This window comes from Balaenoptera physalus, assembly GCF_965194825.1.
Source record: "Balaenoptera physalus genome assembly, chromosome: 14".
In the NCBI taxonomy this organism is placed as follows: Eukaryota; Metazoa; Chordata; class Mammalia; order Artiodactyla; family Balaenopteridae; genus Balaenoptera; species Balaenoptera physalus.
The window spans coordinates 29075781-29091178 of NC_138893.1; the positions used below are offsets into that span (position 1 = coordinate 29075781).

The 15398-nt window shown below is 39.1% G+C and overlaps 1 protein-coding gene across 11 annotated transcripts in view; it reads right to left on the reverse strand.

Annotated features, from left to right (window-relative positions):
• Nucleotides 1-15398, reverse strand: part of EDRF1 (erythroid differentiation regulatory factor 1) — a 37010-nt gene that overhangs the window by 7560 nt on the left and 14052 nt on the right. For 6 of the 11 annotated variants that reach the window (XR_014252986.1, XM_082423173.1, XM_082423172.1 and 3 more), the window contains 12 exons: nt 15016-15276; nt 13206-13277; nt 12755-12905; nt 10417-10605; nt 9884-10084; nt 8265-8483; nt 6383-6606; nt 4841-4999; nt 4517-4666; nt 2839-2992; nt 1362-1477; nt 9-160 (listed from right to left, as the gene is read on the reverse strand). Coding sequence is in view for 10 of the 11 variants with exons in the window: in XM_082423173.1 (XP_082279299.1) it covers nt 9-160; nt 1362-1477; nt 2839-2992; nt 4517-4666; nt 4841-4999; nt 6383-6606; nt 8265-8483; nt 9884-10084; nt 10417-10605; nt 12755-12905; nt 13206-13277; nt 15016-15276 (2048 nt within the window). In the remaining variant the exon portion in view is untranslated. Of the gene's footprint in view, nt 1-8; nt 161-1361; nt 1478-2838; nt 2993-4516; nt 4667-4840; nt 5000-6382; nt 6607-8264; nt 8484-9883; nt 10085-10416; nt 10606-12754; nt 12906-13205; nt 13278-15015; nt 15277-15398 lie in introns of those variants that run through there. The other 5 variants (XM_082423176.1, XM_082423174.1, XM_082423175.1 and 2 more) reach the window with 5 other exon arrangements.

Sequence of the window (15398 nt, forward strand, 5' to 3'; positions counted from 1 at the left end):
AAATTTACCTTGTTTTCTTTTTAGTTGAAGACAGCAGTTTGATGGACTGAAGAAGAAGGAATGACAAGCGAGATTCAAATATACCCAGGAGTTTTATCACTTCTTCTCGATTGAGACTAGGAGAAGAATCAGCAGCTGGAGGGGTCTCTTCACTCTTAGGCTAGAAGCAACAAAAAGTTATTTCACCTAAGCTACCTCACAGTTTCATACTAAAGTAATGGAACCGCCATTTCAATAATCCAGTAAACTTTTAAACCAAAAGCAAAACAGAGCAAACCTGAGATGATTTTTCCCTCAGGGCCAGCCTGCTGGCAGCCTCATCACGGCCTCCTCCTCCTCCTCCCTCCCCTGAGAACATTTTGATAGACTAAACCACGTTAAAAAAATGTCTCAGACCTAAAAGGCACTTACGTAGAAGAAACTAATCCTGAACAAAAACCTCCTGACTTTCCAACGTCAGACGCTCAAGGAGCAAGATGGAAATGGGTACTGTATGGTTTGAGAACCAGAGTTTGGAAATAGGCTGGAGGCCACCGGGACTCAGGCAAGCTTTCAGGAGAAGGCAGCATGAATGCGGGAACGCCTGGCAAACCGGGAAGGCCTTCCCAAGGAGCCTGCTTAAGCCCAATCACCGTTCAACTGCAGACAGTTTAGTGGAAATTATAAAAGAAGGCACAGACCTTTCTCTTAAAAAAACAAACAAACAAAAAAACAAAAGCAAAACTTAACAGACTTTATACTCCCAGGGCCTTATTATTAACCAAGGTCTATGTGGTTATTTAAAGAAATAATTTTTTTTTAATAAATTTATTTTATTTTTGGCTGTGTTGGGTCTTCATTGCTGTGCGCGGGCTTTCTCTAGTTGCAGCGAGTGGGGGCTACTCTTCATTGCGGTGTGCGGGCTTCTCATTGTGGTGGCCTCTCTTGTTGTGGAACACAGGCTCTAGGCACACAGGCCTCAGTAGTTGTGGCGCACAGGCCTCAGTAGTTGTGGCGCACGGGCTTAGTTGCTCCGCGGCATGTGGGATCTTCCCGGGCCAGGGCTCGAACCCGTGTCCCCTGCATTTGCAGGCGGATTCTTAACCACTGCGCCACCAGGGAAGCCCACAAGAAATAATTTTAAAATATAAAAGATACACTTGTAAATTAGAGTTTAATAATTCCACCAAGAAAATGTAATAAATCACTGTTAACATGTTTTTATGCAGAGCATATGTATTTATGTATGTATCTGTACACACACAATGCATATACAGACACATATATACACATACACGCATCCCATATGCCCACTATACACAGTCATGTAGCATTTAGTTTAAGACACATAAAAAACAATGATAAATCTTTTTCCCATTTACCTGGTCAAATTCCTCTACAAGCTCCTTTCTGATGAGCTGGAATGCGTGCTTAGTTCTCACCATTATATCAAGAGCCCCAGAAAGTGTTTTTAATTTTCCAATATTGCTATTCTGACCTAGAGTGTCAAACACAAAATGAGCATTCCTTTAAATATAAATCTAGAAACCCATCCAATGTCGATGTATTAATGAAAATTCCGATTTTCAGATGCTGCAGAGGTAGCTCATGAGCACCCCAAGAAGTCGTCTAAACCCAACTTTTGCCCAGTAACCGCCCCTAAAGAGAGCAGTAAGACCAGACAAGGCAATAAACAATCACTGCTTCCCTTCCTCACTGTCTGCTTTTACAGTCACAATATTAAACGTTTTTTAAAAAGGGAATTAAGCATACTTACCGTCTTAGCAAATTTGTTCCCAGTATCTACTTTTTTTTTCTTTTTTTTTTTTGATAAAAACGCTATCTGCTCATTCTAAGGAATTCAAACATGGCAGAAAATTCAAAGATGCAAATTGGAAAAGAAGGATCACCCCAGACTGCCCCCAGAAAGAGCTGCTATTAATCCTGGGTGACCACCCGAGACATTCAGCTAGGCACTATATACTGGCAAAAAGTTTAAAAAGATGCTTTTAGTAAAAAGTATTTCTAAAAACTGTTCTGAATAGGTAATACACTGTCAAAATGTATAAGGTCCAAATGGGCATACACTGAAAGCCACGGAAGTGACAATGCCGTCAGTTTCTCGTCCATCCTTCCAGAGATACAATATAGTCATGCATATGTTAAATATTAAATTTATTTTAATTTTATAGAAGAAAACAACTGAAATGAAACCAATGGAATTGCTGTACTTCAAATAAATGTCTCTTGCTTCTTTACCACACAAGAGAGATTTCTCAAAAGATCCCTGTGCAGAAGGGGAGCAGGTGAACAAGGGCGAGGAGGGAACTTAGAAAACATCGCGCAGCGGTGGAGGGCCAGCTTACTCCGCCGTGGGAAAGGATAAGTGAAGCGCCTCGCTTTCGCCCTCCCTGCCCTCCCACTTCATCGCCACCTTGCTCAGGATCTGCAGTTAAAGTCTGTTCTAGAACCACAATCCAAAGCTGCCAGTCTTGGTTCTTCGTTCAAAGGGACTCAGTGAGGCCCACCACTTCTCCATCACTGCTTCTCCACTCCCATCTTGTTCATGATGCTTAAAATCTTTAATTGTCTAAACTAACTTGTCATAATTTTTTTTCAAGTAAGAAATCCTGGGCTATATTTCAGTATTTCTAGTCACTAAACATAAGCTAATGCATTTCTCTAAGTTTTAAAAAGCATTTCAAAAACTGTCCCTACCCAAAGACATTAACTATGGGCAAATTCAAAAGAAAACAATATTGCTTACATCCAAGAGAGATCCATAGTCTGCCTCACTCTAAGACAATCCAACACTAAGCCAATGCATACAAATCTGGGAAATAAAAAAGTGAGACTTACTGGTCATCTGAAATTCTGCAAATGCTACTCTTTCTAACTGTACTCTAAGTAGTTCACATGGAGCATCTTTCAGAAGCTGAAAAAGCTTTACAGCTTTGCTGTAATGAAGATCTGCTAGCACCCGGTGCTGCTTCCTAAGATGTTCATCACCAACCTAGAACCAAAAATAAAATAAATCCTAAGGCTTTGATTTCACATAACTACTTAAGCAAGTCTCTGGACCACTAAATACTTCTTAGTGTTTTGTTATAAGTCTTAGAGTTTTACCTCTTACATTCAGGTCTTTAATCCATTTTCCGTTTATTTTTGTATGTTACGTGCGGGAGGAGTCCAACCCTATCCTTCTGCACGCAGGTGCCCACTTGTCCCAGCATGATCTGCTGAACAGACAATTCTTCCCCCAGTGAACTGTCTTGGAATTCTCTCAAGCTTGCTTTTGCCAGGAGGATATTAGGCCATCTGGACAAACGTGAATTTAGGTTGGGGGCCCTCTGTGGCAAGGGGAAAAGAGTCTAGGGCCAGCTCAGAGTGGAAAAAAACCCTCTCCAGTTTCAGCTGGACCTCAAAGGACGGTATTTCCAGGATAAAGGCGTCCCAGAAGTAAACCCACACCCAAGGAACTGCAAGACAATTTGTCTTGGTGCTGAGCTAAGAAAGGGAGAACAACAAAACAATAAAAAAATATCCCTGAGAAACTATACGCACAAGACTCCTGGCAGGAGCAAGGCAACCTCTCTGAAGGAAGGCGCCTTCAGCTGAGGCCTCAGATTATCCTTAGAAATACATGCATTTGAGCACTAGGATTCAGGTATAAGACTGTTCATAATATTATTGTTAACAGCCTCAAACTAGAACAACCCCAAAGTTCAGTAATCATAGAATGGATAAATAAACTGTGATATATTCATTTAATGAATACTATTGAGCTGAGAAAATGAACAGTTACGTGTATTAACCTGGAAGAATCTCCAAAACATGATGTTAACTAAAAAGCAATAAGCCACAGAAGAATATGTACAGTATGACTTGTTCTATAAAGTTCACAACCAGGTAAAATGTAAACATGCTGTTTAAGTGTTAAAACACAGAAAAGGTACAGACATAATAGAAAATCTGGGACAGTAGTTAGTTAATCTAGGTGGTAAAAGACAGAAAAGGTATAGACATAATAGAAAATCAGGGACAGTAGTTAATGTGGGTGGGTACTGAGAGAGACTCAACAGGGAGGGGTACACAGGGGATCCCTGAAGGACTCCTCCGTTCCTTAACCTCAAGGTGAGGTACACAGGGGTTTCCTTTGTTATTCTTTAAACTGTATAAATGCTTCACATACATTTTCTATGTGCTTTTATATGCATGCTCTATTTCACAATAAAAATTTTTTAAAATGAGCAATGCATACTTTAAAATTGGCATAGAACTGTTGCTATAAAGCCTAACTACATTTTAAAAAAATCTAAATAATACACCCAGGCAAACACATAATTTTGCAAACTAAGACCCAATTATAATAGAAAAATACATAGCACAGGAGAGAGGAGAAAAATACCTACAGTCCAAGTTTTTCTCGAATGGCTAAAAGAATAGATGGCATTTTAAATGTCTACAGAAATGTAAGAAAAGCACCAGAACACTTTTAAATGGACTTGGCACTTAACTTGAATCGAAATGGCAATACCTGATTCCTCAGACAACTGTGGTACATGGACGCCAGCCTGTGATGGATGGTTGCAGCTCGGTACTGACAAAGAGGCTGTCGAGTAGACACCAAGTCCACGTCACAGTATTTCAGGGACTTCATCATAGCCTCACTGACTTCTTTTTCAATCTGTGTATTTTTTTTAAGGGGGAGGAAAAAAATGACAATCCCATAATCTTATGTAAGAATTTTAAAAACATTTAAATACTGCTTGTCAAGGAAAAGACTATAACAGATGCTCAAAATCTGTCAAACAAAGGAATAAATAAGGTTAAGACTTCTTTATAATCCAGCAAATATTACCTGCTCTTGAGCTTTTCTAGATAACGGAGCATAATCTTGCTGTAGAGTTGCCATAGTAAAATAAGTAGTGGACAATTCCCAATTCACTGAGTCCCAAACAGCTGGGTGTGTGTCTCGTGTTCCCAAGGATCTTAGAGCTTTCAAGTAGTAATCAACAGCCTGCAAGGGAGGAAAGAGGACCGTTGTGACTCAGTTTAAATATACACCATAAAGTAAAACATGCCTCACAATCACCCCAACATTAATTTGAGAGAATTTATAAAAGACCGACATCATGAGTAAAGGAAAAAAGTAAATCAGTGACACAATTTCAATGAAGAAAGTGATTTAAAGTGGACTGCATGTTGCCCACATTTCCTCTCGAGTCTATCATCAGCCCATCTGAGTGTTTTAGGACTCATGTGAAGCATGAGGATGCATTTTTTTCGTTTGTTTTCCTTTCTTTCTAAATGAGAATTACAGCTTATATAACTAGCAAACTAGACAAAATAATCTGACAAGTCTATGGATAAAAAATTCGCTGGGTTTGATTGTATAAAGAAGCAACGCTTCCCGCCTCTGTCACCACCATGCTGAAATACATGGTCATTGTATGTAATCAAATAAAATCACACTGAATTCCATCACCCAGCAATAATTTCTACATTTCTGGTGTGTACTTATCCACTTTTTCTGTGTATATGTAGGCTTAAAGAAAAACAAGATCACTTTTTTTTTTTTAAGTTCTCTATGCAATGAACATTGCTCACTAACGTAATTTAAACAGCTTCAAAGTTCTCGACTAATGAGTGTTCTTGTACCTCCCCCAACGCTGGATATTACCATTTGCCAAAAAATATTCACAATTTGATTAAAAAAACTTGATTTTTAAATTTCATAAAAGTTTAAATTTTGAAATTTTTCTTACATATTAACCATTTACTTTTTTTTTTTTTTTTTTTTTTTACACGTATGACTTTTTTGTTCAAGGTTATTTGTTCTTCTGTTGGGGCAGTTTATTTTCAATGATTCTTAATTGTTCTTTATATATTAAGGGTTTATTAACCTCTGATCTGTCATGTGTGCTCTAAGTATTTTCCCTGGATTGTGGACTGCTTTTCAATTTTGCTTTCTGTTGTGCATTTAAAAAACAATTTTTATGCATTTGAATTTATCCATCTTTTATGTCGCAGTTTTTGCTGTTTGTGTTATGCTGCAAAAGTCCTTTCCCATCCCATCAGATAACCGTCTACCTGTATTTTCCTCTGGAACTTCCAGAGTTTCACTTCTCCGTGTCGCTCTTTCATCCATCTGACGTGCTCTCACTACACCAGTGTAATTTACTGATCAATCATCTTTCCCTACCAATTCAACCTGTCATCTTCACTACTAAATTCTCGGTATTCTTAGGCCAGTTTCTAAGTGTTTTAATGATCTGTCTAGTCCTGTGCCATCACCACAGTTGTTAATTATTTTAGTTTTATAACCTTTTAGTGGAACTGTAGCAAAGTGTAAAGGACAATCAGGTGTGAACAGATGCGGTCCCACATGTAAGCAAGTTACCTTATTGTAATACAAGCCTTCTTCTGGAGAAAATTCACGTTTAAACTCATCACCTGCACCACAGTGCGCCTGTGCACAAATTCGCATGAGTCGTCCCGTGTTACAAAATAAAAGGGCAGCGTTTGTGGCATCGTCAATTGACTCAAAGTTGTGAATTCCCTTTTCAAAACAAGAAAAGCTTTTTTTCCACAACTGCTGCTCTGCAGTAGACACAGTTTTGCTCACTTCACAAAAAAAAGAAAGAAAACAATTGCGTAAGCAGATATCAGCATAAACCCACCAGTGTCTCTCGATGAGATGATGAGAGCGTGGCAGTGACAGGACGTCTAGTGGACCACCAGCCACCTGGACCCGCTGCAGCGCACTATTCTCATCACACCTGTGGCCCCCCGCTCCCCGCCCCAAATTCATGTTGAGGCCCTAACCACAAATGTGACTAAGGTCTCATTTATGAGGTCATAAGGTGGGACCCTGATCCAAAATGACTGGTGTTCTCATAAGAGAGAGAGACGTCAGGAACACACACAGAGAAAAGACCAGGTGAGGACACAGCAAGAAAGTGGCCACCTGCAAGCCAAGGAGAGAGGTCTCAGAGAAACCCAGCCTTGGACTTCCAGCTCCACGTTGTGAGAAATAAATTTCTGTCGTTGAAACCACCTAGTCTATGGCAGCCGGGCAGACTGACACCACACCCGGAGTCCTCTTCTCTATTAACCAGATGATATTAAAGCGGGCAAATAAAAACATCGAGCAAAGCACTATTTTATAAAGATTCAAAAGACATGGTCCCATGAATTTCAAGAGGCACAGTCTGTGCCTTCTCTAATTCTCCTAGGTTTCTGACAACCACTTTTCATACACCTTCACCAACTTCCTCCTCCAGAGGCACCTTAAAAGCATAGGTTCTTATATCTCAATTTTAAAAATGTATTATATATGTATAAATAACAACAACAAAAAAGCACAGGGTCTCCCACCGGCAATGACCTCTGTATCCCTGTGCCAAGTACAGCTCACAGATCAACAGGCACACAATAACTTATTCAACCTACCTGCTGTCCTCCGTTTTATCTCAGCCCTTTTGGTTTCCCATGCTGTGTGTACAGCCTCTACAGTTTCACCCATTCTCATGGCTTCAACTATCACCCCTATGTGAATGGTTCCCAACCTATGCCTTGCTAACCGAAAGAGCTCTAAGCACACATTTCTAACTGACTACTAAATCATACCATTCACGTACATGTCCACTGGCTTCTCAAACTCAACATGGGCGCAGATGAATCCAACCCCCTCTGCCTGAATCACTGAAGACCACTCGCTGCTCCTCTAAACACCCATTGGACACTATATCTTTGGCTCCTTCCTAATGCTGCCTACTCCGGTCGAGACATCCCACCTTTCCCACATCTGCCTGCTGCAATCATATCATGTTGCAATCTGCCCAAACTACACCTTCTTCCCACAAGCCTTCCAAGAACACCACAACTTCAAGGAACGTCTCCTTTCCCCACTCCTCTACTGTACGCCATTTGTACTTACAGCGTTTCTCAGAGATTTGTATTCATATCTGGCTTCTCAGCTCGGAGAACTATGTCTTAGCCAATTACACATCCAGTATAGAGCCTAGCACGTGGCTGACTGCCCAACTCACTTCTGAACTGACCAGACGGAGGATGGAGGACAGTGAAATGATGACTCCCAAGGGGAAATAATGTCTTTTCCTACTTTTATTCCTTGAGAATTTAATAATAAAAGATTCTTTAATAGTGCACCCTTTATGACATAAAATCAAATGCCACAGTTCTTGGCTTGAACCATGGAAAATCAGCATGATTTTCTAAGAGAGCAGGCAATAAAGACAGGACCCCAGAGATGTACTCACCTACTCTCTCACTCTGTAATGCGGCAGCCTGATTCATGTAAAAGACACCGATTTCATTTCTAATGTTACCCATTCTCTTCAATACTTGTATATACTGTTCTGGATTTTGACTTTTTAAGTCACTAAACTGCAAGATTTCATTAGCAGCCTCATAACATTTACAACTAACTGAAAGTTGACTTTCTAAGTCCGTAGACAAATCAGTTGCCCATGCAAATCCTTAAAAGAAAAAAACGGAAACATCACCATGAGTCATATGAACGCTTCTTCCTTAGTATCTAAGTAATCTAATACTTTTAAGACAAACTAACATATAGTAAAATTATGCTTATACTATAATATGCAATATAGTATAAACATAGTAAGATTCAATTAATACAACTAAAATTTTAAATTTCAAAAGAAAAGATCTCTGAATTTATTTAAAAAACTATATTTTCTTGGGGCATTAATGTTGTATTAAAAGAAATATTTTCCTGCCTAAAAACAACTCCCAAGACCCAGATTTTACCAGGCCCACTGCTTATTGGTACAGACCTAAAGTTGTCCACTGATACAAGGTAAACCATTTTTTCCTTTTTAATTACTGGAAACAGTTCTTGAAATAAAGTTCGGATTGCTACAGAGGCTAGTTATGTGCGTTAGAGTTTGCCAATGTAAGTTTAAGTCACTGAAGAAGCTGACAGATAAGCTCTCAAAGACTTAAACGTGCCATCTAGTGGAGACTGCAGTAAACTCAGGTGCAGGGCCCAAAAATTCAAGGGAGAAAAAGGGTAGTACTCCTGCTGATAACTTTCAAGAAGCACATCACTCTTACAAAGAAGTACCTTATATGAAATTAACATGATGGAAATGGCAAAAACAAACTAAGGATTTTATCACCATGTCTATTAAAATCGAATGATTATTTGAGAAACTCAGAAGGGGAGAAGGGGAGAAAGAGGGCAAAAACCCCCACAATAATACATTTCCTCCCCCAGTATACTTCTCTAGATGTTAACAGTCCAAAGTTTTTTGGGATGTGGATATAAAGTGATACAAACGATTTAAGAGCATAATAAAACAACTCCATGATACATTACAAAAGCACCTCATGTCTCATTTACTGCCCTAATTGCAAGGTGCTTATATAACTGTACTGAGCTAAGAGGGAGGGATACTGCTCTGCAGACTAAATTCTCCTATCTTCCAGGTTTAAAATCTGACAACTCCAAAAACAGACAGCTGTGAACTACATTTAAAAAATAATGATCACTGTATCTTAGCCCTCAGGAACCATTCAAAAGGTGAACCATTCAAAAAGTAATTCATCCACTTTTACCAACTGTTACTCTTTTCAAAAGAAAATCATGGCTTGGTTAGTTGACTAAAGGGTTTCCCAGAAAAACCTTACAAAAAGAGAAGTGTAAAAAGTCAATACGATTGTCTCCAGAGACTATTTTTTAATTAGTTCTAGTTGTATAATTAGTAATTATAAAATACTTCAAAACCACTTTATATACAAATACACAGGATCACGTTCAATTTAACATTAAGAAATGATGAAACAAAACAGCAATACCGAAACACTAACATTGCTAGCATTTTTCTGAATCAAACGATGAGTCTCACTGGCATACCTTGACAACTGGACTCCCTGTGGAGGCTGTGTAGTATCTCCTGGTCTTCTTTTGTTTGGTAATTAAACTCTTCAAGGTGTGCCGCTCTATTATTTGCATTCTGGGCCAGCATTAGTTGGATATCACCACAGAGTGTTAAATATTGAGAAAGAAATAGCAGCACTTCAGAAAGCATATTGGTGCAGAGGCAGCAATAAGTATCTATGTGGAAAGGGTAGGAAGGAGAAAAAACACAGCATGTTAAAAATGAAGGAATACAGTTAAAATTAAGAAAATCTGTTACCAGCTGAAAGCTTTGTACCACTGTATCTAAGTTTATTTTATGTCAGATATCACATATGACTTCATGTATTTCAAAATGAAGCGATGCTAAACCAAAGTGGAAAATACTAGGAAACATACACAAGATTAGAAAAAAAAATTTTTAATTAAATTTAAAACAGAAATAGGATTAAAATTTCACTGTGATTCAGATGCCTTCTCCATTCTCTCCTCCCAATGCCTATTAAATATTTTCATTTATAATGACTTACCATGGCTCTGCAAAGCTAATTTAATGTATCGTAACGCTCTTCCATATTTCTGAAGACTCATGGCAGCATCAGACAAAACATAATAGGCCTTTGATGACTTGAGAATCAGCTGGAGTTTCATTTTATGTTGCCAAGATCCAGGGATCATTCCAGACTGACTGGAATAATTACCCTTCTGAAGGGAGCCCACTATGACATGAGGGAAAAAAGGCAGCACATTTTATTTGAATATAAGTCTCACTGTAAAAAAAATTTTGCTTCTTGATAAAAACACTCCAGGCTTAGGTACTATTAACAGCTACAACAAAACTGGTAAATACTGTATTTTACTACTTAAATGCAATGAAGTAGAACAGCAGTGTTTTGACATTCTCACCTGGGATTTCCAAAGGCCTGCTTCCCCGCAGCTGTCAACTCTGTCACTCTTTCAGGGTCACTAACATAACTAAGCTCATAACTGACATCTACATTCTTTCTCTAGTCTATGCATCGACCTGCCAAAAAGTTCACCTTCCTAAAGCACAGCTTTAATCACAGTGGAATTCCTGTTCTACAACATTAAAATGGCTTCTCACCATTTATTCAATCATGTCTCAGCATCTTAGCCCACTTCCTAAGCTCCATTTTTTTTAGTCTTACCTCCTTGTACTCCACGCCTACTCTCCACCAACCAAAATCAAGGTGCAGCTTGTTGCCTACATAGACCCTGTTTCCCCTGTATCCCATCTGGGTTTACTGCTTCCTCCATCAGGAATACTTTCTAAAGTCCAGCCCATTACTACCCACTTCAGCCAACAAATGACCACTTCTGTGCCAAGCACCGTGCTAGGCACCAGAAACAGTGACATGAAGTTATATGGCCTCTGTCCTTGAAGACCCCACAGACCAGGGGTGGAGATGGGCCAATAACATAAACCACAACAAAATATATTAAGTGCAATGACAGAGAGAAGAGCAAAATGCTGTGGGAACCCACCCCCCATCATCTCCCAGCTTCAAGATGTCTCATTTTTTGATCAGCTCCAACACTTGAGTCTTTCAAAGCAATGAAAAGTACTTAGTCTCTTATGGTTTTATTTGTGCATGTATTTCTTTTTCCTCTGCTACTATATGCATTTTCTGTGTGTGAGGCATTGTGAGAAAACCAAAGATGAAGAAGATGAAGTTTTGCTCACAAGTGTGTCCGTGTGTGTGTGTAAAACCATTAGACACAGCTGACGATGACTAAAGCGGGCTTCAGTTAAGTGCTCACAGGACAGAGTGATGAGGGAACCAAGGAATTCTGGGGATAGAGGTGAGGACGGAGACCTTAAACAAGAGCAGGATTTTCAACAGCTGAGATAGGGAGGAAGGAGGAGACAGAAAAGGCATTTCAGAGAAGAGAACACCATGAAGGAAGCAGAGAGACAGGGGTCTCAAGTGCTGGTGTGGTCCTCCTCACTGTGGGGAGGCTCAGGCTGGCACACAGGAAGCACTACATAAATGCTGGGGAAATGAATCCTGCCACGCACGCTGCCCCCCGCCCCCTTATGTTCATGAAGGGAAGAAAAGACCTTTTAGAAAGCACTTGGTACTATTTTAAACATACAGGCTTTCAAAACACTTTTTAAAATAACTGAAACCGATTAAAAAAAACAAAGGGAGGGGGATAAGGTTGGAAAAAGAAACAAAACTTAGATTAAAATAAATGAGAAATTCAGGACTTTGACTTCAAAGTCCACATGTTCCTCATGAAGTGATGTTCTTGAGGAACAAATCAGACCCTTTATAAGTGACTCTTGCAGCTTATTCAAGTGCCGTGAGGGGACAACGGCTACCACTCCTAAGGTGCTCATTATGTGCACAGTTCTAAGCACGTTACATACATTAACTCACTGAATCCGTGTAACAGCCCTTTAAAGTAGGGACTACTATTGTCTCTACTTTGAGAGAGAAAACAAGGCTCAAAAAAGTCAAACAACCTGCCCTAGTGAAGCCGAGATCTGAAGCTGTGCGGTTTGGTTCCTAAGTCCTTGTGCTTAAATCCTTGACTGCGTCTACTGAAGCGGGGCTTTCTCAGGAGAACCCCACCGCGCTGAAGGCATTAGTTCCTCACAGCAGGTAACAGGAGGAAGCAGGTTCCTTATGTTCTTCTTAGAACTATCTATAAAGGATCAAAATTATCCTGTTTTATTTTATATTTCGAATGAAAGGATATCTTCCCCTACTTTCCATTCACATGCTATCCTTTCTCTGAATTCCTTTCAATGAATGCCTTAATTGACCTAAGTCTGCTGTTGAAAAGGCCTACTATATTATTCCGCTGAAAAGGCCTTATTTGCACTTCAATTCAACTTACTTTTGTCCAAAAACAAGGCCATCTGCTTCTCCAGACCCTCAGGACCCCCCCTTGTGGATTCATCTTCATATTTTAGTGGGATTGGGGTGTTGGGGTCAGCGGCAGGGAGGTCACTTTCTTTTTTGATGCTGCTGTCCACAGATTTTAAACCCTTTAAAAGAAGAGAAACATTTACTATACATGTCACTGAACACCAACTGGAAACTAAATATAAGGCAATATCTGGACTACTAGATACATTTAGGAGAATTTAAATTTTGGAAACAGACTTTAAAAAACTACTACATTTGACTTGAAAATTAGGAGACATTAATTTTCAACTTATGCTTAAAGGGGGGGAAAATCACAGTAGAATATCACTCAGAATAACATTTAGGCACCAATAAACAAACACTATTTGCATATCAAGTAAAAGTTTTACTGAAACGGTGCAGTCTACACTGAAACTTACCTCCAGAACGTAGCTAAGCACAAGTCTACAGCGCTCTTCTGTGTCATGGCAAACTGGAAACGCACAACTGGGCTTCAGAAACAAACATGTAAAATTATTAATATGCACCAATATGCAAATTCCATCTCCTGGGAATTAGTAAAACTCTACAAGTCAATAATTTTGGAATTTTCTGTATATTCAGCTTAGTGAGGTATCTGACATTTTAAGGCTAATGCACTGTTTAACTGCAGAGTAAACTGATATAAGCATCAACAAAAATCTTGCTTAAAAACATCTTCCAGCATACATGTTGCTTTAAGTACTTAAAATTCAAAAAAATAATTCTATTACAACAAAAAAAAGCAAGAATGGAAGGAGTAATGTTTTAAATAAATGTATACCTAATCCGATGGGTGAGCTTGACTCCTAATCAGCACTGGTTCTTGGTAACACACAGTTAACAATATCAATTTAGCAATAAGTTAACAAGTATTGCCAATGGTCTCACTGTATAATTTATATACTTAATTAGGAGGAGAACCAGTTAATAGCCTCCATCTACTAAGTGATATCATGTGTAAGAGCTTCTGCGAGGCATTCCATTTGGTGAATTTTATGAGGCTGGAATTACCATTCTCGTTATACAGAGAAGTAAACACAGATGTTAAGTAATGTGTTCAAGCACTCAGTGAGCGAGTGCTGAGGCCGGGGCTCTGGAGCCACGCTGTCTGTACTTCAAAAAGTACTGAGATAAGGCAAAGCTACCACGAAAGACATGTTTATATGAATACTATGACTGTATTTCTGAGTGCTTTCAATATTGATAAAAAGTGCTGTCTCTGTAAAAAAAAAAAAAAAAAACTGTAAGCATACCATTCTCCAAATGTAATCGCGTTCTGTTACAATGCAGTTTCCCAAATACAGGTACCTTTTACAATCAATGTTTTTGTTTATAATCAGAAACATTTTTTTACTGTACTGCGGGGTTCAAGCTGCAAGTGCACTAAAATTCAGAAAGATGGTTTATGAGAGACAGAAAAAAAGGCAGTGGGGCTAAGGTAAATGAGAGGAGAAATGAAGGAAGAGAAGGTCAGAAGGACAGGCAATGTTTTGGGGTGACACAGAGGTGTCCTCTAAAAACCTATCTGGATATAAAATTTCCATCTGAAAGTTAAACTCAGAGCTTAAGAGATTATCTATAAATATGACAGGAAAGTAATTATAGTTTAGAAAAATGAAACATAATTACACTGTCTAGAAAAAGATGGATGGTATGACAGTCAACACAATCGACACCAACAGAAACCAAAAGGGCAGGAAGCTCTTAGGGTCTATTGGGCTGTGACCAGAGAAGAGACACGTCCAATCCAGCTGACATGGCCACAGTCACTGAAAAGTACCGTCCTGTAGTTCAGGGACAACGTGCCAGATCTCTCCACATATGGATCAATGAGCTACCCGTATGCTCTGATTCTACGTTCACCAAGCAACCTATACATTCAGTCTCCCAGCAACACAGCAACCGGGAAGTACTGTGGTGAGCAGCCAGGGCTGCACACTGGTCACTGTAAAGGAAAATCTCCCACATAAAAATTAACATATTGATGTGGTTTACACATCAGCCCACCATAGGTCTGCATGTGGATCAGTTACCCTGGGACAATTATAAAACCAAGTTTCAGAATTCATAGAGCTAATGATTTATTAGACCCTAGACCGTAAAAGATTTACTGAAGTAATGCCATCTTTTGAGATGCTAACTGTATTCAATTAACAATTGTTTGTTTTTCCATTGATGAAATTTTAATACAAATTTCAATATGCTTACTCTGATCTGATGAATGGATTTGTATTTTTCTGGAACTGACAATTCTCCAACAGACTTAATTATAGCTACTGCTTTGTTATCATCTGATGGATCAGAACAGGTGCTGTAGGATCCGTTTTCATCACTATCTGGCATCTCCTCCTCCTCTTCACTGTAACTTTCATCAGAATTCTCATTTAATGGAGATTCTGAACTTTCTTCTTTTTTAGGTTCATCCAATTGGAAAAGTTCTGAAAGCATGTAATTGGCTGAAGCAATAATCTTACAAAAAGAAAAAAAATATAAGTAACTCATCAAAATTGAGCATTCTAAAGTGGAATGAATTTTACTACTGTACTAACAAATTTTAGGAGACCTGCAGACAGGCTGTTTCCACCACAGAC